Below are 25,022 nucleotides of genomic sequence, written 5' to 3' on the forward strand. Positions count from 1 at the left end.
CCCCGCGCCAAGGCGGCGGCCAGTCACATGACGCATAGTGGCCTAAGGCCGCCTAACGGAGAGACTTCGGCGCCGAACTAGCCCCGCGCCAAGGCGGCGGCCAGTCACATGACGCATAAAACACCAAGTTTAACTCAGAACTCCAACTTAAAGAAGAGAATTAGTAATTAATTCTTACCATAAATACACAACGTCTTCCTATTAAAGGCCCTATTCTATAAAGAAATAGAGCTATGCCCTATTTCCTAATTTGGCTAGGTTAGCCTTCCGCGCCACGCGCATTACTCCCGGCATTAAAGCCTGCGCCCTAGAAATGACGGGACCTACGTATTCAGACAACAAGTGAACCTGACTCATCTCCATTGGCAGTATATTGCCGACGCTCTGTTGAAGCGCCTTTTCAAAATGGTGATTTTGGCGGCATGTTCCGCTCGTACTCTATAGACCACTCCAAGTCCATAGCCAATGAGAATTGGATGCTCTGTATAGATAGTCCAGGGCTGAAGGAAGTGCTTACTCCCGGTAGGCTGCAGAGCCGGATAATAATTGAGGAAATATAGAGCCGCCCCCGTGCTAGGGATATAAAGTGGAAACTGGCGAATAGTTCAATTCTGAGACGCTACGGAGTACATATTTGTCATAGCTAGGTTCGTCTTCTCCAACTTCCAAGGGTCTAGCGGGTCTAGCCCGCAACTGACTCTCGGCTCGGCGCTTTCTCCCCGAGGGTGAATGGTGAATGGTGGCTCCTTCCTGTTCTAGTATGCTATAGCACGTGACTTGGCCTTATCATTCCTTTCCCGGCAGAGCTAACTCCTGCAAGGCCCCCCGCCATTTCATAAATGAATCCTGCCAACCACTCCAGCCTACCTCCATTGGCTGGATCATTGGATACTCTCTAGCTGCTTCGATGCAGGCCAGGCTTAGTATGCCTCTGTCGAAAACGGCCCCCACGGGCCTAAACTGGGCCGTCCATTGTCGCCATCCTCCACCCGAGACCCTTAAACTGAGCCTCTTCGCCTCAATTTTGCCCTGAACGGAGCTCGTTTCTTTCTCATCCTTTGCCCACTGTCCTTTGTCTCAACCTCGATGACACATACGCAGGGAGTCGCAGAAAAACGACTCAGAGGCGGCACCAAAAAGTCCCGGACAGGCTGCCGTACTTGCCGGTAAGTCCCCTGCAAGATTGGTCGACTGCAGCGTTTGGACTGACTTCATCTTCAGAGTGCGCCACGTGAAATGCGATGAAACTCCTGTCGCCTGCAACAATTGTACACGCACCGGTCGCACCTGTGACTATGATCTCCAACGACTGCCTCGCTCCAGGATCATCCCCCGAAAAGATAAGGGCCAACTGCAGAGTCTACCCCTGGAGATCACCGATGGCTTTCGCTGGGCGGTAACAACAGATGAGCGGCGATGCTACTCGTACTTTCAGCATTACACGGTTCCGACACTCTCGGACTCTTTCGACTCGCGCCTTTGGCAGGAAGTACTTTGCCACATGAGCCAGTCAGACCCTGCAGTTTATCATGCCGTCATTGCCCTGAGCGCCGTACACCAAGACTCCGAGACACACGGTATGCCTCTACCGGGACAAGACCTCAAGAACGAGTGGCATCTATTCGCGCTTGAGCAATGCGGACGATCTTTCGCTTTGCTCAGCCGGCGCCAATCGTCGCAGGATCCGCGGTTTCGAGAGGTAATGCTTATATGCTGCCTCTTGTTTGTCATGATACAGTTGCTGCGTGGCCAATACGACGACGCGTTTTTACATCTACAGAGTGGTCTGAAAGTCCTTAACGAGGCCATGGTCTCAGACTCTTCCGAAAGGCCTATTGCGCCATGTATAGTCGCCGCCTTCGCCAATCTCGAAGCACAGGCTGTACAATACGGAGCTTGCAAAGATTTCAGCGCAAATAAGGGAGTTGCTTACCCAGCGGGTTACATGGACAATTTGACAGCGTTCAATAATCTGAGCGAGGCACGCCAAGCGTTCGACTTCTTGACCAGCACTGCGTTCCGATTTGTGTTCCTGTGCAAAGACCTGTCGGAAGAGGAAATTCTCACGGACTATGATTTCTTCCAATCTCAGCAGCTGCAGGTTCTATCCCAGTTCGGTATATTCGGCCACCGCTTTGAGCCGTTCTGCTCATGTAGCACTCTTCCTCCGGATGAGCGAAGGGGAGCAGACGTATTGCGTATACAACTCCGCAGTCTCGGCCTCCAGATCAGGTTAGCTCTCGTACGCGATGAGACCGTACTAGACTGTTACAATTCGGAGTATGAGGCACATGTCAACATGATCGTGGGACTCTTAAGCAAGTACCCGGTCGTCCGCCCGACCGTCGTTTTGGAAGCTGGCATTATTTCTCCGTTATACTTTGCGGCTCTGTGGTGTCGCGACTACAGCGTCCGGCATCGTGCGATAGACATCCTTCTATCCTGGCCCCACCGGGAGGGTGCATTCGATGCCAACTGGGCCGCCTTACAAGCTCTGCAACGGATGAGTGTTGAGCTTTCTATTGAGCCCGAGCTGGTCGCCGCGGCCGACATCCCTTGTCTGATGTCCGATCAAAATGGAGACAGATGGGTACCGATCAATTGCAATGGTATTGCGTTCGAGGATGCCCTGAGCTATGCAAAGGTTATGCTAGATCGGCCTTGCTTCCAGACTGTAAGGAAGTGGGTGCCGGCAGTAGTATACGACTCGCCATAGGTGTTCTTAAGGGGTTACTACTGGAAACCGGATATGCCACCTTTCGCACAGCCGCTTGTTTGCGCCTGGCATTAGCAGTCTTCTGACGTGCCAAGAGGACATGAATGTACGGTCCTCGAATCCTTCACATTTTGGCCAAGTGTTGAGCCACTGCCTTCTCATAACTTTCAATCAACTGAGTGGTAGAACTTATTATACGCTATCTTTACCGCAGCACCTATCCATTCATGAACTCAGTGCCCTGTGTTTATTTCCCAAAGCATGTGCCAGCCTTCATGATCTGAACTCTGGTTGTCCAGTAGGATGGCCTGGCCTTGACATATCGAACCTTGTCAGTAACAATTGAACAGTTGGGTCTGTCGTGCAATAGTCTTGGTCACGCGGAGGCGTTGTTTTTACGCTCTCCTCGCCACCTGGCAGTTCTTGCAATGTCGCTATTCCCGAGAGGATATTTGAGGAAAGAGCCTTCCGGAGAAGTTCCAGAGCGGAATACTTTCACTCCTGCAGATGCATGTACACGCAACGCGTCTCCATGGTCGATTTTCCTGCTGCAATGCGACTCATATCATTGTTGTATTCCTTATCACACCGTAACTCTGCTATGGTACATCCTGAGTGATGGCGAACAAAAGCCCAGCGCCAATACACCGTATTTGTTCAGAAATTGTTAATCAGATTCCGTTCCAGATACTTCAAAACCTCTTTGTCGTTTCGATCCCTCGCCATCTGCAAAATAAGCCTCCCGTCATGAAGGGGTACCTTGTTCAACCAAACTATCGCCCTCGCTTTCGCCCATTCATGGGCCTCCAAGACTTGTTCCAAGACACTCGCAGTCGCAGTCTCAATCCTCGTCCCAATAACCGGCTCCGCATTAGCCTTCGGGAGATATCGCCACGGGTAATGTGTGACGCCGCATGATGAAGGAGGCAAGAAATGTCCGTACGTCCAGCACCAGCCTAGACCAGCGGCAGTCGGCCGAGCGTGCGGATCTGTATTCAGCATCTCTTCGCAGAGGTCAAGGACGGAGTTTAACTCGCCCGTGATTGGCGAGCCGCTCCCGATGACAGTTCCTCGGACAATACGCATTGCGAGCGTTGTTTGACTGGAGTAGGAGAGGTGCATGTTTGCTTTGTCGCCCTTGTGCTTATGGCCGACGGTCATGGAGGCTTGAGTCTTCGCCAGACGGGCCCGAAATGCGTCAAGCGCATTGGGCGTAAGGTAGACAATCAGGATCTCAAGGAATATCGCAGCGAGCGAGAAGATATCTGCTGCTTGCGTAGTCGTAGCCGCCACAGCCGTCAACGCCTGCGTCTTCGTCATCGTCCTCGCAGCAAACTCCTGCGCCAGGACCTCCGGCGCCGCATAATCCACCGTCACCCGGCCCGTCGATGTCCCCTCATACCCCTCATAACCAAACCCCGTTGGATCCTTGATCTTAATCTCGCACCGTTTCCTCTCGATCCCGAAATCCGTGAAGAGCACCTCCCCCTCCCTAACGAGGATATTCCTCGGCTTCACGCGCCCATGCACGACGCCATTGCGATGCAGATACTCCAGCCCGCTAACAAGACACTCGAACCACCCCGCCGCAAACGCCTGATACTGCTTGCTCTTCTCATCCCAGAACGAGCCGAAGTAATCCTCCAGATCACATTCCGCCAGTGGGGCTGTGACGATCCCGAAAGTCGGGTTATACGGGTCCTCGTGCGTGAATGTCGCGATTAGAGCAGTGAGGTGTTTATGATGCAGATCTTTTAAGTGCGCGATTTCAGAGAGGAGCGTCTGCGTGCTTGTTTGTCGGCGCTGAGGGTTTCGAGAGAGCGCGATGGACTTTAGGCTGTAGGGTTTTAGCTTTGCGGTTGTTGCGTCTGTGACGGCGTCGACGGTGCCGAGATGGTTGGGGCCGTGGCCGATGTGGTATTCGTGGTTGTAGGCGGGTTGGGTGTGTTTTTGGTAGGTTGAGTGGCCGCGGTAGCGGGGTCGGGGTTGAGTTTGGGTTTGGGGGTGCATTGCTTTGTGCTGGTTGAGTTTTGGTGGTTGTGTTTTTGGTTGAGATGGTGAGGGAAGAGGACGGAGAGGAGAGAAAATGGAAGTTGGTGCCGCCAGATGAGAGAAGAGTTGGGGAGAATAGAAAGCAGAGGTGCCTGAATGTGAAACTTGTGGTCAAGGGCCAATTTAACAATGGGAGCCAGATGCTGAAGAAATGTGGATGGTGAATAAGGTCGCCAGCAACACACTGGTGTCTAACAAAGGCTCTTCAGTGAAAGAACCCAGGCCACACTACCAGTCATCTACTCAGGCAGGACTGGTGCCAGTGGCAAAGGACATGATTTTCTGGTTGGGGTATGGAGTATTTGATCAGTTGTTATGGACACACTTATCTGCTTTTCTGCATGGAGATCAGCTACGTCTTTGCTTGGGATACTCCTCGCTGATGGTTATGGCGTTTCCTAGAAACGACTGGAGCAAGGATTCAGTAGATCCGGAGGCTCTGAGGAGACATGCTCACCCCTGGGTAATTTCCAAAACATTTATTGAGTACTACATAGTCACATAATAAAAAATCAAGAATCCTACATCGCCGGCGGATTCTTCCGGGTAGGGCGGTGGCGGCGCACCCCCATGCTCGTCATCAACGACAGTAGTATTACTGCCTCATGCTGTTCCCCATGCGTATTCATGCCTCACACACATAAACACTAGCAGTGGCTTTGAGATTTGCATCTCCAAGCTGAATCCCATCCCTGTTGCGCCTCCTCCTGCTACTGCGCTCTCCGCTCCTCCTCATCACACAGATACAGCAGCGGTGCCACGAAGACAACAATGCCAATGACGATCCCGGCCATGTCTCCGGCTCTCAAGGACCATCTAATACCAGACAAACCAGGAGAGTGCTCGTCGGTGTCGGTCTCTTCATCATCATCGTCTTTGTATCCGTCTTCATCGCTTGATCCGCTGCACCAGGATGGTCTATCAGACGGCGTTGTCGCTGTTTTATTTAAAGAATACTGCATGGACGACCGGCAAAGGAGGGTATCATCGTAGTCCGAGGTGATGCTGAGGTGATTTTGAGCTTGTCGACAGATACGAGGGACGGAAAGTGAATTCTGTATCTGATTCAGGTCCAGCGCTAGCCTGGTGAGATAAAGTTGTGGGACATCACTCGCCAACTCAGCGATCCTGCCGTAGATATCCAAGCTCAACACCCCTTGCAGAGGGGATGAGATATTGGAGCGAGTCGTAGCATTGAGGTATATCGAGGCGCTGGGGTTCGTGATGGGAGATATGTCAAGCCTAGACCAGTCAGATGTTAGCTGGCCTTCTGCATACAGAGAGATAGAATTTCGTAAGAGGATTAAAGGTTTCGTACCGTGATGATTCTCCACGAGAGCGAGACGCCCGTAAAGGGTATGCAGCGGCTCCGTGCTGCATTCTGTAGGCCATCCGCGGTAATAAAGCTCAAACCCGGACGACGCGGGAGAATCGCTCAGGCCCATGGTCCGTAGAGCCGGCATTGATGTGCTTTAATCCATTGGCCTAGTCAGCCTTTAATCGGCAAGCGCATATAGGGAAGGCTGGCCAGACTTCACACAGCTCGCATTAACCGTATGTCGCAGACTCCAAAACAGGCAGATTCACTGATACTGCGGCATCCGAATCAGTGTTGTAGATGTCATCCATGTTCAGCTCGCAGTTGATACTGCTGCAGACGATGAGCTTCGGTGTGACTATTTAGAGTGATTGCAGGTATATACTGTACCAATATCAGAAGAGTCATGATTACCCTCAACAGAGAGTCATACTCCCAAGGCCCCTCAATCCTAACACTCCCTGTCTCAACTAGTGCAGACAGATCCGCAGTTCCGCCAGCCCAAGACATCAAGCTCAACTCCTCGATGGTTTGAATAGCGGGCCTTTGCACATCAGACGCTCCACAAAAATGCAGCCCACTCAAGGCAATCAGATCGGGCATCACATAAGACGATAAAATTTCGGATCCCTGATCGTCATCATCATCCATTTGAATCCTCCCAGCGACGTTGAAGAAATCATTTAGAACAAACGACGGGTCGATAGCTGATTTGTTATACGGATATAGCCGGTTATAGCAGTGCATTAGGTAAAGAACGGCTCAGGTAAGCCTAGCTGCTCACGGTCACGGCATCGTCGGCGGTTGATGCGTTCGCGAAGCAATCTTGCGCGAGGGTTCCTGATGGTGTTAGTGCCGGTATATTTGACTCAGATAGGCGATGGGCGTACCGGTGGAAGGCCGGCTGCGATAAGGCCAATCCGTGGCAAGGTCCTGAAGGTTTTCATGGTGGTTTGTAGTCGCGGTTTGTGCGCATGGCGGGCACTGGCTTTGAGACTGGACGAGAGAGTCGAATCGAGGGGGCGCAGCCACTATAAAGATACGTTGACATGCTGAGTCTCTAGATCAAGATGCGGATAGCGCCGTCAATACCAGGGCAATGTTTTAAATGGCCATGCTTGAAGCGTTGCTGTCTAGCGTAGGTAGCAGGAACGTGGAGGCCGGTTAGGTAGTAGTAGCGGGAGGTTCAAGCGGATGTCCTTGGCGAGAACAAGGCAGCAAAGAATAGGATGTATCACATATTCAAAATTCAAAACAGTCTATTGCCCATGGGGTATCTATCTTTCTCATATAACATAAATTCGGTAGCATCTAATTCCTCACCTGCTCTTCCCCATCCTTCTGGTTCTGCTTGATCCCGTTCCTCTTCCTCCAGGCCCAAACCCCTTTATCGACCTCCTCCCTCGTCATGCCATCCCTAACAAGCAAGAACGTAACGCCCAACTCTGTCTCAACGTTGCGATTGCGCGCCTCATCGTCAAAGAAAAGCATATCCTCATACGCAATCCCGCTCGCCTGGTGAATCTTCAAAAAATGCTGCGTTTTCGTGGCCGGGAAGATCTGAATGTACTCAAAGTAGTCAAGCGCTCTAACCGTCCGGACCTTATTCGCAGAGGGATTATCGCTGAAGTTCGGGATGATGTGCAGCTGTTTGAGCATGTCGCGCGCGAGATCGGGAGCGTGCGTCCTCGAGGCCAGGGCCATAGGAATCGAGCGGGATTTGCAGCTTGTGATGATGGAGTTGACGTGGGGGTAAAAAGCGAACGATTCATTCCATCTGAGGAAATCCCTTGTCAGATTTGGAGAGTGAGCGGGTGGCAAATTCAGGGACTTACTTGTCAGTGCAGCGGGAGTTGTTGTCGCGCGCCTTGATTGGGGGCGTGACGTGGGTGTCTACCCAGAAAGGCCAGAGAGTGTAATCAAGATCAAAAGCGATGAGCTTTGGAAGCGGAAGGCCGTCTGTGAAGGTGGAGGGGAAGTTGGAGGAGTCCTCTATCGGCACCGCGGTGTTCGTTCTTCTTGCGCGAATCATTTTGTCTAGGTTTTTCAGGCGTGAAAGATTGAAGACAGCGAATTCAGCGAGAACAGAATCAGTGATTGTCAGGGTATCCAGAGACTACAAGACAAAAGAGCGTTGGCCACAAGCGATTGTTCGAGTAGCAGAAAGCAGAAAGTTGTAGAAGAGCGAGTCTTATCGGAAATTGCGGGGATATTATCCGATCACGTGGTATCTACTTATCTTATCAAGCACTTCAATAATGACGTCACTTGCTGGGACGGCTAGGGCTCGAGACTCTGAATAACCTCATTTCATCCTTCTTTAGCATCTCATAATTTTGACCTACGGAGAAGCCTGATTTTTTTAGTGACAGTTCCTCTGCGACCAGCTTGTTACATAAGTATGTACAGTATTCTTGTGTTTGGCCGTATCCCAATCTGGATTCTCTATCTTATGGCTCAATTCTCACTTGAAAAACGAAGTTGAATTGAGCGATTGGAGTACATAAAAAGAAAGCGAAAAACATCTAGTCCTATCCCAAGTCAGAGGTGAATCTTTCTCTCCTCCTATCCGTCGTACAGCTTTCTCTTTCGTACTAAAACATATGGAGGATCTAGACGTGCGTCACCACCGTAGCGAGTTGAGTGGCGCTGGACAGACAATGGTTCATTGCTTCAAAGGGCCAGCCAGCTATATCTAAGAGACGGGCCAGTACAGACCAGCGACGAGGTCATACAATGACGCGTAAATCAAGTTAGAGGCGAATAAGTTAAGCAACCGACAGTGTGGAGGAATTTCCAAATCTGCTGATGGTCCTCCGCGCCCTTGATTGTGAGCTCATATGCTACAGCGTCCCAGTCAGCGGCATACTGCATGATGTGCTGCTGCTGTTCTTGATCAAGAACACCCTCAGCCCCTACGGCCTCTGCGATGATGCGCCGCCATATTTCGGTCGGGAGACCGAAGCGCCAGGTTTGCTTGCGTGCTTTTTGCGCGCCACTACCCCGCACATTGCTCTTGCAGGAACGAGTGGGTTGGGTAGTGACAGAAGGGGTGTTTGCCTTGGTGCTGTTATCAAAGGAGGCTGGGCGGCCAGGGCTGGAAGTGAGAACGGTGAGAGGGCTTGCTGCGAGTGTTTCCTTTATTTCAGGCTCGGGGGTCACGGGCTTGGCGGAGGGCTGGGGCTGCCGTCGTTCCTGGCGCATAGACTGGAGAGCCGGAAATTCTTCGTCGAACAGCTTGGCACCGGGGAGGAAGGGCCCAGCAGCGAAAGATTGGGAAAAGGTGTACTGCGGCTCGGGGAGGTACTCGACAGGGGAAGGCGACTGCTCAACGAGGGTGTCTTCTTCTTCCGAAACGTAGCCTAGATCGTGCTCCACCTGTTCCTCATCTGTAGCTCCTTCAAGAGTTTCGGTTTCAAGCTGAGTTTGTCCCGGCTCAAGATTCTCAACAAAACGGTCTTTATCCTCGAGAAGCAGAGCACGAGAAACAACCATCATCTTAAGTGCAGTGATGCCAATATCGCTAGCATGAACGCCTTCCTGTTTAAGCGCTTCTAGCTGCACACGCTTGGTCAGCCTCTTGAGCTCGAGCGCCAGCTTGCCTTGCATCTTGCGTTTCGTGTCTTCGTCAGTCTCTGTGTCTTCGTCTTCTTCGTCAGTACGACCTTCGACATCCGAGGCTTCCTGCACTTGGTCCTTGGCCTTGTGGGCGAGAATCGACACAGTAACATCGAGTAGGCGCCTAGCTGTAGCTGCGAAACTATTGTTTGGCAGCCAGATAATGCTCTTTCCCTCTTCGGCGGCTTCTGGGATGGCTGATGCTTTTCCCGGGGGAAGGAAGGTAAGGAGTTGTTCAGAGGCGCGCTGAGTGGCGAGTATGCGTGAAAGGTGGATAGCGCTGCTGTTTTCGAGCTCAATACTCGATAGAATGAAGTAGGGTACGGAACGGAGACCGCGGGTACAAGCGTATTTTTTAAGATCGACGAGGGCAACGCTCTTGCTAGGGGTAACTGCAGCGGGAGTTCCTGTGACACAATCCATCGTTAACATGCTGCTTCAGACTGAGCGAAGAGAGATAGAAAAGGGCGTACCATTCTGCTTACCAGTCTTCCCACCTTTGTTAGGCGACTTCTTCGAACGACCCGTGCCCGAGCGAGGATCACTGTTCTCCTTCGAGCTGTTCTCACCGATTTTGAGCGTGTTAGCTTCTTCCGCAAGCGCTGAGTCTTCATCATGAGCGAGACCAAGGTTCTCCCGAACAATAGCATCGGCATCGGCCTCAAGGTATTCAAGGTCACTCTTGATGTAAACGTTCGCAAGAATCTCCAAACCTGCTACACCAAGCGGGTTCCTGGAAATATCCAACTTCGTAAGGACATAGCAGTTCTTGAAAGAGCACAAGAACGACTTCCAGATATCCTTCTCCTCTGCGGTTACCACGCGAATGTCGTTGTTCGAGAGATCCAGCTCGCGTAAGTCGCCTGGATTCTTCGCGATTATTTCGCCGAGCTTTGCCATCGAGTGGACAGTGAGATTGTTCCCTTGGAGATGGAACTCCGTGACTTTTGCGAGGCCGACGGGATGCGCTTCATCGCGGTAGCGGACACATTCAATCAGGTCGTCAATGAATTGCGAGAAGCCTTCGTCCGTTAGGCACTTGCCGGTCAAGTCGATTTCGAGAGTCGGGTCGCGAGCTGCTGCTTTGGAACCAATGCCAGGAGGGATGCGCTTTTTCTGTTATTGTCAGTTTCTATCTTGTCCCCTCTCTTCCTTGACGAAAGGAATGCCAAGCTATGGTAGGTGAACTTACAAGATCTTTGGACACGACTTGGCCGGCCTTGATGCCGCCAATTTTTCTCTGCAAAAAGACATGTCAGTCACGACAAACGGGCCACTTGGAATAGAACGTACAGCTGAATATGTCAATCTCCCCATGTTGGAATAATCGGCATCCCTATCTCGGGTCGAAACGCTGAGTATGGTTTTGTTTGTTGTGCTGTGTTGCTCGAACCTGCATTGCAAACGCAAGATCAATCAGCATTGGGGCGAAGAAGCATTTAAACACCAACCGGACAAAGAGTGCAAGGAAAATAAAGAAAGCAAAGGTGTTCATCAAGCCGCCTGATGCAGTGTATAATAAAGACAAAAAGAGTGTGGTCATAATAAGGTCTGATGCATGAGGGTCCACGGGGTCCTGATGAACGCGGCCAAGAAAGGATATACAACACGAAACCTGCCAACCATTGCTTCATTGATAGTCCCTTCATTGATGGTCACGTACCTTTTGTAGATAGAACTCTCAGGCAATGGAAACAAAGAGGCAGAGAAGGCCGTGCCTTTACCAGAACGGCTTTTCGATGTAGAAGAGGACGGGAGAGTCTGAAGACAGGAAACACCTGGACTAGTCCGATTGCTTTAGCAATCTCTGAGAACTGTTTTTTCGTCAATGGAGCCAGACAGTAGAATGATCTGAAGGGTAATTATCTGCTCAAAGTTATCAGTGTTGATTTTGGAGCAGGCAGTCTTGGATGAGTTGGATGTAGGTGAAGATGAATAAAGAGATGAGTTATAAGACAGGAGGGTTGGTTGGTGTAAGTAGATATCTTGCAAATCTAGGAGTGGGGGAGGAAATTGTGAATGGAAGTTGGTGGACAGGACTGGAGATTATGTTGACATTTGTGTTAATGCTGCATATTGATTCACTCTCTCAAAATAACGCCCATTTTGCCAGGGCTCTTTGCCTCTGAGGAAACATAATAGCTCTGTTGCCTGATAATAAAGGCTGTCTTGGATTTACAGGCCTACTTAACCAGTTCGGCTCTCAGACACAGCCTAGTATCCTTCGCACGGCGAGCTCGATGACAGCTTTCAAACATCTTTCATAATTTCAGCCACAGAACAAAAGCAAGATCCTAATACTACCCGGATCAGAACAGAAAGCCCTACGAGATCAAGTCAGAAACAATAAATCAGAAGAAATCAACGATGTCTTTGAAGTCATTCAGGAGCTCTGGGTCGATGCCTTCCCAGCCTGCCGGTACGTCAACCATCAGAGAACTTCCACCTTCGTCAGACTTTGCTTCAGGTGTGAGTTTAGGTGCGAGATTTTCCTTGTTTCCGGTGGCTGGTTTCTCGAGAAAGCTGTGTTTCTCTTCGTATTTCTTGGCTCTCTTGGTGCACCCGCTGGTGTTGTGCTTCTCCCCTGTGTCTGTCATTTTTCTTTTTTGTCTCTCATGTCCGTCAAAAAGCGAGGGCATAAAGAACATCTCCTGAGGCTCAGGGCTAACAAGGTCGACGACATAGGTGCTGGGAAGCTTATCGTCCGTCGGTCGCGGTCGTGTTGCAGGCAATTGCTCCGCGGAAGAAGTCCCCTCGTCGACCGATTTGTCGCCGATATCGAAAGCGCCTTGAGGGATCGAAATATTGCTCACCCTCACTTGGGAATTGCAACCCTGCGAGTTACAGTCTGGTGGATTGCTGTCATACCCGAAGAGCAATTGGGATGCGGAGGGCAAGTCTTCGAAGTCTTCGTCGCCGTAATCACTGGAGGACAAGTCGACAGCTGGTGCAACAGAGCCACGATTCCCCGACGCTTTTGACTGTGGTAGCTGCTGAATCAAAGCTTGGGTCGAGCTTGACAGTCCAATACTGTTCTTGCGTTGTTTCTTGGAAGTGTCGGTCACGGTCAGCTTCGCGTCCTTTTTTGTTATACTCCCCGTTAGCGTTAACTGGGTGGACCTTGCTGCTTCATTATTATAGGCATTGTCGGACTTCTTCCTCGTGACCTTAGGAGGATTGTTCAGCCCTTCTCGACAACAAAGGTGCCTGCACCTACTTTGATTAGCAGGATTCGCGGGTGTGGCATAAGCTTCTTACGCTGTCTTATCCTTGCACTTGTGGTTGCACGCCCAGCGACCATTATCCAACTTTTCATGTTCTCGGTCGACGCTGCCACTGGTATCTACAGCGGTAATTGGTTTCTTCCCTTGAGTTTTAGATACCTTCTTTTGCGAGCTTGTGGGCTTGAATGGTTCAGCCTGCTCGGACATGCTGGATATGAAAGTCATTTCGTCACAGCCATCCAGTATCTCTGTGATCCGCTTGTTAAACTGATTCCTTGATGTTGTTTTCTGGGATACTGTGGACTCGGGTGGCTCAAGTGGTTCTGAGTCGAATGCATTCTCATCCCAGTCGTCCAGTATCTCTGCGCTTTGTTAGCTTTTGGAACCAATGCATCTTTCCATAATAATACCCGAGTCTAACCACTCTCCGAAAAGGAGCTCATCGGTAGTCAGGCGTCCGAGGTTCGTCTTGCTGGCTGAGTCTCTCTCAGTTCCCTTGCCGGTTGCCCTGCCTCGATCCTCGTGAGATTCTTGACCTGCGTCATTGCCTTCAACTTGTTTCGGAAAGCATGAATTTGGAATATCTGGCTTCAATGTCGCACATCGTGATGTACCAGCTTTGAGTGATTAGTGAGCCAAAAGTTCATGTCGTCATGATCTAGCCGCTTACCAATTTCATCGCACATAACATGGCAAGTTATACAATTGTCCCGGTGCTTCAACTCCGCACTCAACGGAATCTCATAGTTCCTTTGGACCTTAGTCGCGCTAAGGCTATTAGATTTGCGATAAAACCCGAGGACAACAGAGGTATCTACCTTATACGCCGGAAATCAATCAAGCGGCCGTCAGAAGTTTCCGCAATGAAGCAAACATGAACAGGTCGTCTGTGGAAGAACGTCGGGCACTTTTCGTTCATGAATGCAATTTCCGCCTTAAAAAGCACTCTGGGAGAACGGCCAGGCTTCATATCCTGTAGTACATTAGCGGACTCCATCTTTTCGTCGAGAATCGACGTACCTTCCCCGTCATCTTGACGGATACTCGCAGCTTCGGAAACTCCGCAAGGCGCGTCCGCACGTTCAGTCCAAAAGCCGGATTTTTGCTCAACCATACCCCAATCAGGTGCGGCTCGGTTTCTTCGAGAGTCTCTATACTATCAATCCCATGTGCTACCAGTTTCCTCACAGCGGCAGCACTTATGGTATCGATCTGTTTCATCTGAAGAGGCGAATTATCCCAGACCCTTGCTTCTAAACTTCTAGCGAGCTCTAGTGCGTTGCGGACGGCTACCGGGTCCCCAAGGTGCACTTGACAATCAATGACGCATCTGATGACTCGATTAGCATGGGCGAGAACCGCTCTTCTTTCCTGATTGAACGTAAGCTTGTGTTTCTGGAACTGTTCGCCGCTTGGAAATTCGACAGCGCCTAGTTCGGATTGGATAAGAAGGGATATCTTATGGACCGGCAGGGCGATGTCCACATTTATCGGGTAGCAAATGTCATTGGAGCGATTGATCTCCTTGTACAATGATCTCTCTGAAGCCTTGAGACGAAGATCGCGGAACTCTTCTGCCTGGGATATGATTGCAAGCTATGAAAGTGAGTATGCCTCTGAGAACTCGTTGGGGAAATCCACTCACAATCTGAGCAACATCTGACTTGGGTTTCAGTGTAAGGAGCGTCTTCATCGTTTCATATCGTATGCAGTACCGGGCCATGGCCTCTCCAAATGCCGTAGTTTTGAGTGTATTCGTTTCGATCAATCCGCATTCCTGAAGAAGCTTGATATCTTTCTCACAGATCTGACGAAGCATCTCATCCTCGTCATCGCGATTGGCGTCTTCTTTGAGTTTATAGTGTGTCGGATTTCTTCTCAGTCTCACAAACAAGAAAGTTCCAGCAAGCCAGGAACAAGCGGACTCTACACTTGTGACGTTTCCTAGACCTATCTCAGCATTTAGGTGATCGATAAGGTTGAGGTGCAAGCAGCTCTCGAGGCTCTCGGAGCCAGATACCAGCTTTTCGTAGTGATTCACCCGCTCTTTCCGAGTGAGTATCACCGCAACTGCACTGTCGTCGAACTGTGGCCGACCAGCTCGTCCAAGCATTTGCATGATTTCGAGATCTGAATACTCTTGGGAGCAGTTTTCTTGCCAATTCACAGTGCCTTTGATGATGACCAGATGACATGGAAGGTTCACTCCAACGGCAAGCGTAGACGTGCAGCAAATGATACTGACCTTTCCCTCTAAAAATCCGGTTTCGACCTGATTCCTGTCTGCGGAGTCAAGGCCAGCATGGTGAAACGCAACTCCCGCAGTAGTAGTCTCTGCACAGCAAGTAAATTAGCAGATACAACAATACCATCCGTTTCATAACCCGGCCATACTTTTGAGTTCTTCGTTACTAACCGGTATAAGCTTGTAAGGTGCTTTCCACAATCGAGCCGGGTGGTTGGACATATTCCACAGCTTTGTTAGTTCTTTAGCAGTGGTGACGGCAGAGTTCCTCGTGCAGCAAAAGATCATAATTGGCTTCTTAGCGGAGTGTGTGCCAATGATGTCGGCGAGTCTGTAACAACATGGTGAGCAGATTACTAAAAGTAAAGGTTAGGGCTTACTTCGAGGTGAGCAGTTTATCGAAAGCAAAATCATTACCAAGCGACTGGTAACCATAGACAAACTTCTGTAGCTTTACTGGACGAAACTCCTCCCCGAAGTGCTCCCTATGTGCCGGAACATGTTGACTAGTCGCATTCCTTCCCAACCACGTTGCGATGTCTTCGGAGTTGGGAATCGTGGCACTTAATGCAACGAAGCGAACATTGGAGCCAAATGACTTCATCCGGGACACAACAGCCTCTAGGGTCGCGCCGCGAGCCTCTTTGAGGGTATGGACTTCGTCAATAAGGAAAAGCTTGACAAGCTGCATAAGTCGAGAATGATCCTTCCACTTCCGTGTTATGCTATCCCACTTCTCCGGGGTGGTAATGATGATTTGGCTGTTTTGGACATGCCGCAGCTGGCTATGCTCCGTGTCACCGGTAAGCTCTGCACACTGGAGACCAAGTGAGTGGAACTTTCGGTTCCAGTCGCGAAACCGCTCAGAACAGAGGGATTTGGTTGGAGCTTGGTAAACGACTTTGAATTGCTCGTCCTTCAGGGTATTGAGTAGGCGGCAAATTGCCAGCTCCATGACGACTGTCTTGCCACTCCCCGTCGGAGCAGCCAGCACCACATTATCATCACATTTGTAGACCGTCGGGAAGCACTTGGACTGCACGGCGTTGAATACCGGAAAATGGAACAGCGAGCGATAATTATCTGGTAGCTCACGCACTGACAAGAGCACAATGCCGCGAACGGAGACAGGTATATTCTGGAACGGTGTACTCGGGTCATGGCAGGCCGGGGAGTCAGTGATGGACTGAGGATATTGCACCTCTCTCTCCGTATGCTGTGGGTGAAAGATATCCGTTATTCTTTGCATCTCTAGCTCCCGTCCTCGAGACAAGCCATTCTTCCTTTCAGTATGAATCCGTGCTAACGGGCTAGATGCCTCCCTTGTATCGACATCCGACGAGCTCGAGCCTATACTTCGATGGGGCGTAACCTGCAGACCTAGAATCCAAATTAGCTCATGCCTGATATAGTTCATATAGTATCCGTAAGAAGGTTATCGAGGAATGACCAAGAGCGCTCCAACTCACCACTGAAGAACTGAGAAACCTGCCTCTGAGGCCCATCTCGCTGAGGCTGGTACGACGGATAATACCCAGCATTAGACGCAGGCAAATGGTCATAGTTGCCCGTCTTCCTTTCCGATTGAGCAAGCAGCTCGAGATCTTCGCGAATTCCTGGCAGTCAGATAACTCTACGATTCAGGAAGACGCCCATATTTTAAGAAGGGGCCCATCTCACCAAAAGCATCGAGCTGTGCATTATCCTCAAAGTCCTCATCCTGAGGCGTCGGCAACGCAGACACCTGCGTACTGGGCGGCGGCCGGTACGAGAGCGTTTCTTGAGGCCCAGGCTGTCTGAGGAACTTACTAAAGAATGGCGATACTTGAGACCCGTGGATAAGCTTCTCGTCGATGATGCTGTTGGAGTGCCGACGAGACTGCGAGGATGCTGGGTATTGCCTCGGTGCATGTCCTTGTCCATCTGCCTTGCGCTTCCAGGATGGACCGGAGCCCTGGCGCGGGATGGAGAAGGGGCGGTCAGCTCCCTGTCTCATGTTGTGAGACTATGGTCGCTGGAACGGCTAATCTGATAATGATGGAATGAATGAAGTGATGAAGCAACGAGGAGATAGAATGGGGTGGGATGGGGCGGGTAGTAGCAACTACGGACTGGAAGGCAGGTCACCTGCTCGCCCGCCGACAAGAGATTTGTATATAGCTAATCCAAGCACTTCCATGGCGAGAAGGTGGTAGCCTGAGCTCGTATAATTGCTTCAGAGTTGAAAAGGAGGCAGGATTGAATGAGCGCCGAATAGGTCAATCGGACAACCGAGATATCATCAATTTTAGGAGAAATTAAGGATTCAGAAAAACATTCAGAGGGTATAGTAGCAAACAAACGTGAAGCAAGCCATATTGCAGCAGTGCAGATAGTCACGTCCATCGTATGAAGACAGAAACAATACGTAGACGATGCGCAAGTACGTATTTTGTTTTACTTCCAACCAACCAACCAGAAAAGCCAACGCAGGGCTGGATGTTCACACAATAACCTTAAATGAGACGCTCGTAACCATATCGTCAGTATCAGATAAATCGTTAAGCCTTAAAAGTACCCGCCGCTTGAAGACCTCGAGGCGCCGGACCTGGTGACGCCGGGCGACGTAGGTCGGGACGTTGAGATTCCCGCATCGGACAAAAAGGGCGTGGTTGGAAGCTTGATGGAGATCTCCTTGGGAGACGAAGAAGCAGGCGAAGGCTGGTCACTCTTACTTTCCTTCTCGTAGCGTCCGACCCGAATCGGCGGTGGGCGAAGCTTGGGGTCTGAGCTTGGAAGCTCACAGAGATAGGTAGCAACTAGGACTGCGAAAGTGCCAAGGAGATACTGAGGCCTAGTTAGCTTTGGCCCGAAATGAAGTTTTTTTAAGGATTCAACTCACAGTCAGAGTTGGCTCAAAGTCAAATAGCCACACGCTACCCAAGGATGTCAGAATAATCGTGGTGGCCGAGGCGACATTCCTAGCATCCGCAAAGCCCGGTCCAGCAAAAAAAGGTGCAGCAATCCCTCCGAGGGCTTGCACCACGACAGTGGCCCAAACTACCCAGTTGTATCCGTCAAACACCCCACCATTGGCGATCTTCTCACCATCCAAGAAAACCACACCAATGAACAGGGCTGGAAAGATAGAGTAGACCGCGATCTGCACGTTGCGCACCCAAAGCGACGTGGATTTCGCACTATCTCGTATCACTTTCTCAAAATACACTCCTGAGATACCGGAGGCAGCACAAGAACCAAGGGTAGCAAGGATGCCAACAATTCGGTCCATAGATGGTGTTGCAGTCAGGATATCCTCCTCAATGCCCTCGTACGTAGCAGAGCGCTTGTGCAAGCCCTGACCCTGCAACTTAGCCGACTTCCACTCCTCCAATGACCGAGGGAAGTCCATATGAGTCGCTGCACCGTCGAGCGAGAGCTCATCCGAGTTGGTAACAGGCAAATTGACAATTGCAACGCCCGCAACGAGCAGGAGGATTAAGCCCCATTTCCGCAGGGGAACACTCCTCTGCAGCAGTATGAACCCAAACACAGAGCTCACGACTATCTTCAGCTGGTATGAGGTCTGGAATGTCGCCGCCGGTAAATTCGAGAGCGCAATATATTGCAGCGAGTTCGCCATCGTATAAAGAGCGGCCGGGATAGCTAGTTTCCAGCTGTCGCCAGAGAAAATATTCGCTGCGAGAGTAGAGAGGAGGGACGTCGCGGGCACCGATGGCGGAGCGGATTTGGAGACTTCGTATAGTGCCAACGTTAGGGAGATGGCGAGCTTCACGACCTCGTTGAAGAAGACGGCGGTCGATGTGAGATATCGCTTGCCACCAGTGGGAGGCATCATTCGGGAGTAGTGTACTAGCTGTAGGCGACGAAGATCAGTCAGTCATTGCCCGGGACTGGAGACAAAGCGGGGAAGCGAACCAGGACGAAGGTGGTATATTGTACTGTCAACTATAGCATAGAATCGATTAGCGACAAGCCAAGTAAGTCAGAATAACAGTTCATCAGCTTTGAGCCACACTGGCTTACCAGCATCCAAGACCCATGCTTCCAAGCCGCCCCCGGCCCTGACGACCGTCGCTGGTCGCCCATCTTGATAGTAGCAGGTAGCTAGCTAGCTATGCTTTCGCAGCAACAAGCACGCTCGTTTCTTCAGATAACAAGATAAAAAAAAAAACACGACAGGTCTTCAGAGATCAGGCCGTGTTCTAGCAGGGGTAAAATTTGGCGCCGCCGGGCTATTTCATGCAGAGGGTGCGTGAAGGCTAGTCCGTTGTCGACCTCGAACCCGGGCGGTGTGGGATTAAATCACGGGGTACGGTATGGAATCGAGCGATTTCCCCTGGATTTAGCGGGAAAGCGGTTCTAAGACGCGATTGGCTGGAGCTCCTGACGTCAGGCTCAGGCCCAATTTGCAGAATGGGAAGCGATCTACCCAGGCCAGGGCCACGAATACGATTATGCTGCGTTTGAACAAGAGAGCATACCCCAGAGGCCAGTGGCCACACGTTTCGCACTCTGATTTAAGCCTGGTGTTTATCGCGAACCCTTGCTTTTGCAGTGGCCGCCGCTGATACTGTCATGACGCCATCTGACCTTCAGCTCCAAGGCATTGTTATCTGCCATCTTGAATACCTGAAGCTTAGCCGATAGATCGTTCCATTTAGACGTCACCACGCAAGGAGATCGGCGATGCCCAACTGGTGTACGGGGTACCACGCTCTACGCGGCGCTCCAATTCCATACGAAGCCCGTATGGAGTTTCTTGGTTCAGGAAACAACGAAAAAGGGCGATCCGATGTACACATTATATTATTCTAATTTTTGATATCCAATCCGAAACCTCCCAGGACTGGAAATGTATTCAAAAATACAAATCACGCAACAGATGGGAATCAATGAATCAGCGCATCATGGATATAAGAAAAGACAATACCGCCAACGAAAAAAGAAAAGAGATGAAGCGATCATGACGCAAATCAACATAGAAAACAGTATCAGTGATTAGAGATTAAACGATAGTACAGGGTGCATCAGATCAATGCACCGCGGTCAGGTTGTTGTTGTCGTTAGCCCACCCTAGTGCCCAGAGAGGAAACTCGCCGCTTTGTCTTGCATCCTCTGCGGTGTTCTCCAGGACAATCGCGCCGCTGCTATCCGTACGCCTTCTAGAATGGCTTCTTTGAAGATCGGGAACGGGAGGTGGGGGTAGACGCGGGGGAGGCTTTTGGGACGGTAAGGGCGAGAAGCGGTGAAGAGGAAGGGTAGGCGTGATAGGGGATGCAGCAGTGGCACTAGTAGCAGGGGAAGGCAGGCTCTTTGAGTATAGGCTCGTTTGCGGCGACGGCATAGACTTTGTAGCAGTCTCTTCAGAGTCGGATGCTGTGGCTGTGGGAGTCAAGGCGCCAGTATCCTTATATTTCATCGTGATTTGGCTTGCACGTGCTGAGTCGGGGGCGATACTAGCGCTGAGGCGTAGAAACGAGGTGTCTGGGGAATAATACGAATTCCGGGAAGGGCCGGAGAAGTTTGAGAACATTGACCGACGGTCGGCTTCCAAGTTCTCGTTGAAGATGCTCGGTGTGATCTTGCCATGTCGCTGTCTCATGAGATCAAGCAGGCGCTCTTCCTGTCTAGTCACAGCCATGACGCGGCTCCTTCTATTCATTTCTTTCTGGGACAGTTCCGAGGCTTTTGTCTGCGTCTTCGTTTGGTCGAAAATGGGATCGCTGTGCAGGAATTCAGGCTCAAGGATGGCAGGGACACCGCTTGAACGACGTGGTCGGGTATTACCGTGTGCCGACGATGGAGCTCGAAGGTGTTTGGAGCTTGCACGCGAACCCTTGGTGTTGCTCGATGAGGGCCGCTCCACGCTCCTCAATGTCCCTCTGATAGTGTGCGCAGCAGCAGCAGTGCATATCTCAGCCTCGTAGCCTCCATAAGTACTGACGCTATCCCTCCTGTTTTTGGCCGTTTTGAATTGAGGCTTGACAGGTTGTGGCTCTTCGTCTTCGTCATCGGAGGAGGAAAGACACAGCACACTCGAAGTAGTCAAGTCCCGGTTCTTCAGAGTGCTCTTGCTCCCCTTCTTGGACATGGGATTGCCCTTACTTCGAGGGATTCCATCGCGCAAACCAAACTGGAATGATGAGAGGCCCATTTCGCTGCCGACCTTTTGTTTCCTGGTCAACGCAGGGTCTCGCAAGGTCCGCTGAGACGAATGTGCCGATTCTCCAGACCTGGCTGTCGCAAAACTAGAATCACTCCGCAGGAGCTGTTCCCTGCCGCGACTAAAGTTCTTCTGGTTGTAATGAAACGCACGCTCCGGGGATCGCGGGGTCGGTGCGGCGTCGAGGTTCTTCATCAATGCCCGGTCCATATCGGTGGTGCGCACTGTCCTCTCCATGGAAGGATTATTGCACACGGATGGCGGGCGAACTGGTTCTAATGGACTCAAGAGTTCATCGAGAGGTTGTGAATTGACTTCTGGACGACTCAATGCTCTTGGTCGTGGGGGTGCCTTTGTAAGTTTCTTCCCAGCTAGACGGCTTTCCGATTTGTGTGCCTTGAGTGTAGAGTTCTCAGCAGTGATTTCGGAGGTGAAGGAGACGGCAGACGGTGATGTTACCATGCGTTGCGGTGATAGAAGATTCGTGGAAGCTGTTTGAGGTTTGGGAAACAGCAAAGAGAGGTCAATCCTTGGGGGCCGCGTCTTCCGTTTCGAGTCCTTCATCGGTCCTTTGGGCTGTTTGAACGCTGGGTTAAGACCGCTATCCGGGTTGGTCCAACTATCCGTAGCCACACCATGACCCATGCCGGGGCTGGTGCTCGAATCGGCAGTATTGCCTCGAGAGCCGGACCGAGAGTTCAAGCCAGAAGATGAGCCAGGTAGGTGTAGCTTCCTGGACAGCTGGGCAAGCGTCGAAGTCGAATCAGCTGGGTCTCGGTACTCCTGACCAAGTTGCGGCGAAGACGACTGGATTCGAAGACTCGCAGGCCGTAACCCATCTTCTTCGTCGATCCTCTGTTTGCTTCCCCGTGCATTCAGATATCCGGCACTTCTGCTCGTTCTCTTATCGGACCGTCTGTGGTAATCGCTATCGAGGGCAATATCTGTCGTTCCTAGAATTTTCTGGGCCTTGTGCATGGAGCGAGTCCTGGGGTCCCTCCTGTTGTTGCTGCCAATGTCGCCGGTACCGACATTGATGCTCGAGGTCCGGGGAGGTACGAGAAACGGATTATGCGGCATACTGAAGCTAGGCGGCTCGACGAGGCCTAGTCGATGTCTCTTGGGAAACAGCACGTCCCTTCGGCAGCAATTGAAAGCCGGGGGAAGCTGACATATATCGGTAACAGTGTTCGTGAGCTGTTTGGAGATGGTTCGAGGCGCAGTGGTTCGGAAGTGTTTCAGCCAGAAAAAGAAGCCTTCCCCACACTACCAAAGTCGGTGAAGCGTGCAGTTGATGTCATGAAACGAACGGTGCCCGCACCAGCAGTAGTAGTAAGTTGTATATTGCAAAATTGGCCAATTCTGAATCGTCAACCTGAATCGTAGGGATAGCGAGCGTTTCGGCGAGAAATACGGCTGACGGGCGAATCAACAAAGATAAACGAGTGACAAGGTGGGATGGCCAGGTAGGAGTAAGACGCAGAAAGGAGGAAAGGAAGATGAAATGACAGCGGACAGCACCAGCGGCAGGCGCAGGCGCTTTTAACGAGAATCAAATAAACTAATAACAAGGGACAATCACCGCGGAGGGGAGATTCGGGTCGACGAAATAGCCAATTTAAAATCAAGCCCGATCCGCCCGTGCACTGAGCCCACTCTTTGGCAACACCTTCTGACGTTCTCGGTAATTGCGCATCATATCGATTCCAACCCCGTCCAATACTTCATTGATGCTTTCCATTTTTACACCTCAATGCAAGTGCAGGCTACTGCAGTACGGCGCAGGCAAGGGGCTCGCCCACCCGATGATTGTCGACTGACAGAGTGGATGCCATGTTTTAAGGGGCGATCAGACTCCGATAACTCCAGATCGGAAACCACATTGGCTAGACTATCAATAGGATAGCCGGTGGAGCAGCGATCTTCACTCTGCAAGTTGTGCCTGAATCCTGTTGTTGTCGGAGAGCACCGTAGGGTCGCCTGGGACGGTCCTGGAGATCAAAGAGGACAGTCCAGCGGTTCAGCGACAATCAGTGTTCAGGAACCTGGCCACCGAAAGAGTACGGGGTATCCTGCCACCTGCACCTGCAGTTCCCCAGGATGTCTTGAGCACATGCACAACGCGAGTTTCAGAAGACGCGGGACGAACTGCGTCTGCGGCACCAATCCGAAGTCTATACAAAGCAGAGTTAGACCAGGATGTGCCTGTCAGACGGTGGGTTCTGCACCAAAGAGCCAGCTTAGAACGCCACTAATCGATAAATTGCTTTTGCTCCTTACTTTCTTTTTCTTCCTTCGACCATGAACCTTTTTTAGACTTGCCCCTCCTGGTTCCAACCCAGGTTCCCGGGCATTCCAAACTTCGCTGGCGGCTGGCTGCCATACCTACTCCGGACTCCGGAGTCCGGACAGAGGTTTAGCTACAGATCAACACGTGTGCCCAGCCACGCGACACAGCTACGTACCCCTTTTGCCAAAATTTGAGGCAGCGAACCGTCCAGAGTATTTTGAAGAGCAAGCTGCAGACGCAAGCCACCGGAGAAATACTGTGACACTTGCGATCCCTGTTGCCCAACCTCAGAAAGTTAAAACTCCCACACTCACAGCAACATGAAACGAACCAGCCCATGCGGAAAGGGGTTCAAGGGTTCTAGCTCGCTGCGAAGCTCGCACTCACGATCGAGGACACGGTACGTCCCCTAACTTGCTAAGTTCCCTTCGACCTCAAAAGGCCCAAGCGGCCGTTCCTGATTTTTCCTGCCAATAGGAGGTCGTAAACCCCTGCTGATCGCCAGCCCTGACCCTATCCGCTGGGAGTGGAGGGGAAAGCCCATGGTGGATCCGGTAACCTGCAATAATTCAAAGCCAATAGTCCGTCTAGTCGACCGAAATCGGAAAGGGAATCCCTCCCAAGGACCAAACAAAATCATGGCGTCTAGTACCGTACAGTACTGCAGAATGCAGTAGGCTGGCGCTAAATATTGTTGATGTGTCCGTTTGTACGAAGTCGATAGCGCCAAACCACGCATTCTGATACAGTGGACTTGCTCATTCTGATGCAAATCTGACCCTGCCGCCATCTGTTTAGCCCGAACCTGAATGCCGACTCCGCAATGCGCCTTGCCTGTCCCGGTAGGTTGATTGCGCGAGGCCGGAACAAAGTGGAGGCCCGCGCACGATAAATCATAGGTCCCGGCTCCCGGTCACGTGAGCTTATTAGGGATTATATAAAATAGTAAAATTACTTAGGGTTGCTATAATTAATTTAAAAAAAGCATTATTATATAACTTTTTTTTATTACTTAAATATCGCGGCGTTAGGTTTGCTATAATTAATTTAAAAAAAGTATTATTATATAATTATTTTTGCTACTAAGTTTTTATAATATTATTATTTAATATTCCTAGCCTTACTTTTTATATTTAAATACTATATGGCCTGTATTTATAAAATTAAATATAATATTAACTGCTTATTATACTAGCTATAATTATTAACTTTTAATAATATAATTTTAGCGTGCCATGGGTTACAAGCCTACTAGTACTTATAATAAATATAAAAATTAATAAGTATTTTAGGTTTACGCGGCTTTATTTATTTATTATTATTATTAACTTAGCTTTAAAAAAGTAAAAAGCGCTTTGCTATAGTTACTAACCTTTTTAATTTACTTACTTAA

General features: G+C 50.6%; 9 protein-coding genes across 9 annotated transcripts; 1 reads left to right on the forward strand and 8 right to left on the reverse strand.

Annotated features, from left to right (window-relative positions):
- Positions 1 to 1,086: 1,086 nt before the first annotated feature.
- On the forward strand, positions 1,087 to 2,716 carry DSM5745_09594 (uncharacterized protein; the record flags this gene model as incomplete). The annotated part of the gene is made up of 2 exons (XM_026751610.1): positions 1,087 to 1,166; positions 1,324 to 2,716. The coding sequence occupies 2 exons, from the start codon at positions 1,087 to 1,089 to the stop codon at positions 2,714 to 2,716; spliced, it is 1,473 nt and encodes a 490-aa protein (XP_026599958.1).
- A 657-nt stretch (positions 2,717 to 3,373) lies between these two features.
- DSM5745_09595 (protein kinase family protein) lies at positions 3,374 to 4,726 on the reverse strand (the record flags this gene model as incomplete). The annotated part of the gene is made up of 1 exon (XM_026751611.1): positions 3,374 to 4,726. The coding sequence occupies one exon, from the start codon at positions 4,724 to 4,726 to the stop codon at positions 3,374 to 3,376; it is 1,353 nt and encodes a 450-aa protein (XP_026599959.1).
- Positions 4,727 to 5,478: 752 nt separating this feature from the next.
- Positions 5,479 to 6,231, reverse strand: DSM5745_09596 (uncharacterized protein; the record flags this gene model as incomplete). Its single annotated transcript, XM_026751612.1, has 1 exon — positions 5,479 to 6,231. The coding sequence occupies one exon, from the start codon at positions 6,229 to 6,231 to the stop codon at positions 5,479 to 5,481; it is 753 nt and encodes a 250-aa protein (XP_026599960.1).
- Positions 6,232 to 6,316: 85 nt separating this feature from the next.
- Positions 6,317 to 6,833, reverse strand: DSM5745_09597 (uncharacterized protein; the record flags this gene model as incomplete). The annotated part of the gene is made up of 2 exons (XM_026751613.1): positions 6,317 to 6,419; positions 6,472 to 6,833. The coding sequence occupies 2 exons, from the start codon at positions 6,831 to 6,833 to the stop codon at positions 6,317 to 6,319; spliced, it is 465 nt and encodes a 154-aa protein (XP_026599961.1).
- Positions 6,834 to 7,397: 564 nt separating this feature from the next.
- DSM5745_09598 (Mg-dependent acid phosphatase) lies at positions 7,398 to 8,118 on the reverse strand (the record flags this gene model as incomplete). Its single annotated transcript, XM_026751614.1, has 2 exons — positions 7,398 to 7,863; positions 7,922 to 8,118. 2 exons carry the CDS (start codon positions 8,116 to 8,118, stop codon positions 7,398 to 7,400), a joined length of 663 nt encoding a protein of 220 aa, XP_026599962.1.
- A 716-nt stretch (positions 8,119 to 8,834) lies between these two features.
- Positions 8,835 to 11,021, reverse strand: DSM5745_09599 (uncharacterized protein; the record flags this gene model as incomplete). Its single annotated transcript, XM_026751615.1, has 4 exons — positions 8,835 to 10,111; positions 10,178 to 10,820; positions 10,897 to 10,944; positions 10,998 to 11,021. 4 exons carry the CDS (start codon positions 11,019 to 11,021, stop codon positions 8,835 to 8,837), a joined length of 1,992 nt encoding a protein of 663 aa, XP_026599963.1.
- A 1,034-nt stretch (positions 11,022 to 12,055) lies between these two features.
- DSM5745_09600 (putative DEAD/DEAH box DNA helicase (Mer3)) lies at positions 12,056 to 17,169 on the reverse strand (the record flags this gene model as incomplete). Its single annotated transcript, XM_026751616.1, has 11 exons — positions 12,056 to 12,917; positions 12,963 to 13,290; positions 13,339 to 13,545; positions 13,599 to 13,696; positions 13,747 to 13,901; positions 13,949 to 14,524; positions 14,574 to 15,262; positions 15,323 to 15,504; positions 15,554 to 16,553; positions 16,643 to 16,789; positions 16,854 to 17,169. 11 exons carry the CDS (start codon positions 17,167 to 17,169, stop codon positions 12,056 to 12,058), a joined length of 4,560 nt encoding a protein of 1,519 aa, XP_026599964.1.
- Positions 17,170 to 17,720: 551 nt separating this feature from the next.
- Positions 17,721 to 19,262, reverse strand: DSM5745_09601 (putative UDP-galactose transporter; the record flags this gene model as incomplete). Its single annotated transcript, XM_026751617.1, has 4 exons — positions 17,721 to 17,999; positions 18,055 to 19,029; positions 19,092 to 19,121; positions 19,200 to 19,262. 4 exons carry the CDS (start codon positions 19,260 to 19,262, stop codon positions 17,721 to 17,723), a joined length of 1,347 nt encoding a protein of 448 aa, XP_026599965.1.
- Positions 19,263 to 20,208: 946 nt separating this feature from the next.
- On the reverse strand, positions 20,209 to 22,419 carry DSM5745_09602 (uncharacterized protein; the record flags this gene model as incomplete). Its single annotated transcript, XM_026751618.1, has 1 exon — positions 20,209 to 22,419. The coding sequence occupies one exon, from the start codon at positions 22,417 to 22,419 to the stop codon at positions 20,209 to 20,211; it is 2,211 nt and encodes a 736-aa protein (XP_026599966.1).
- Between the last annotated feature and the right edge of the window lie 2,603 nt (positions 22,420 to 25,022).

Source organism: Aspergillus mulundensis (genome assembly GCF_003369625.1).
Source record: "Aspergillus mulundensis strain DSM 5745 chromosome Unknown scaffold_12, whole genome shotgun sequence".
Taxonomy (NCBI): Eukaryota; Fungi; Ascomycota; class Eurotiomycetes; order Eurotiales; family Aspergillaceae; genus Aspergillus; species Aspergillus mulundensis.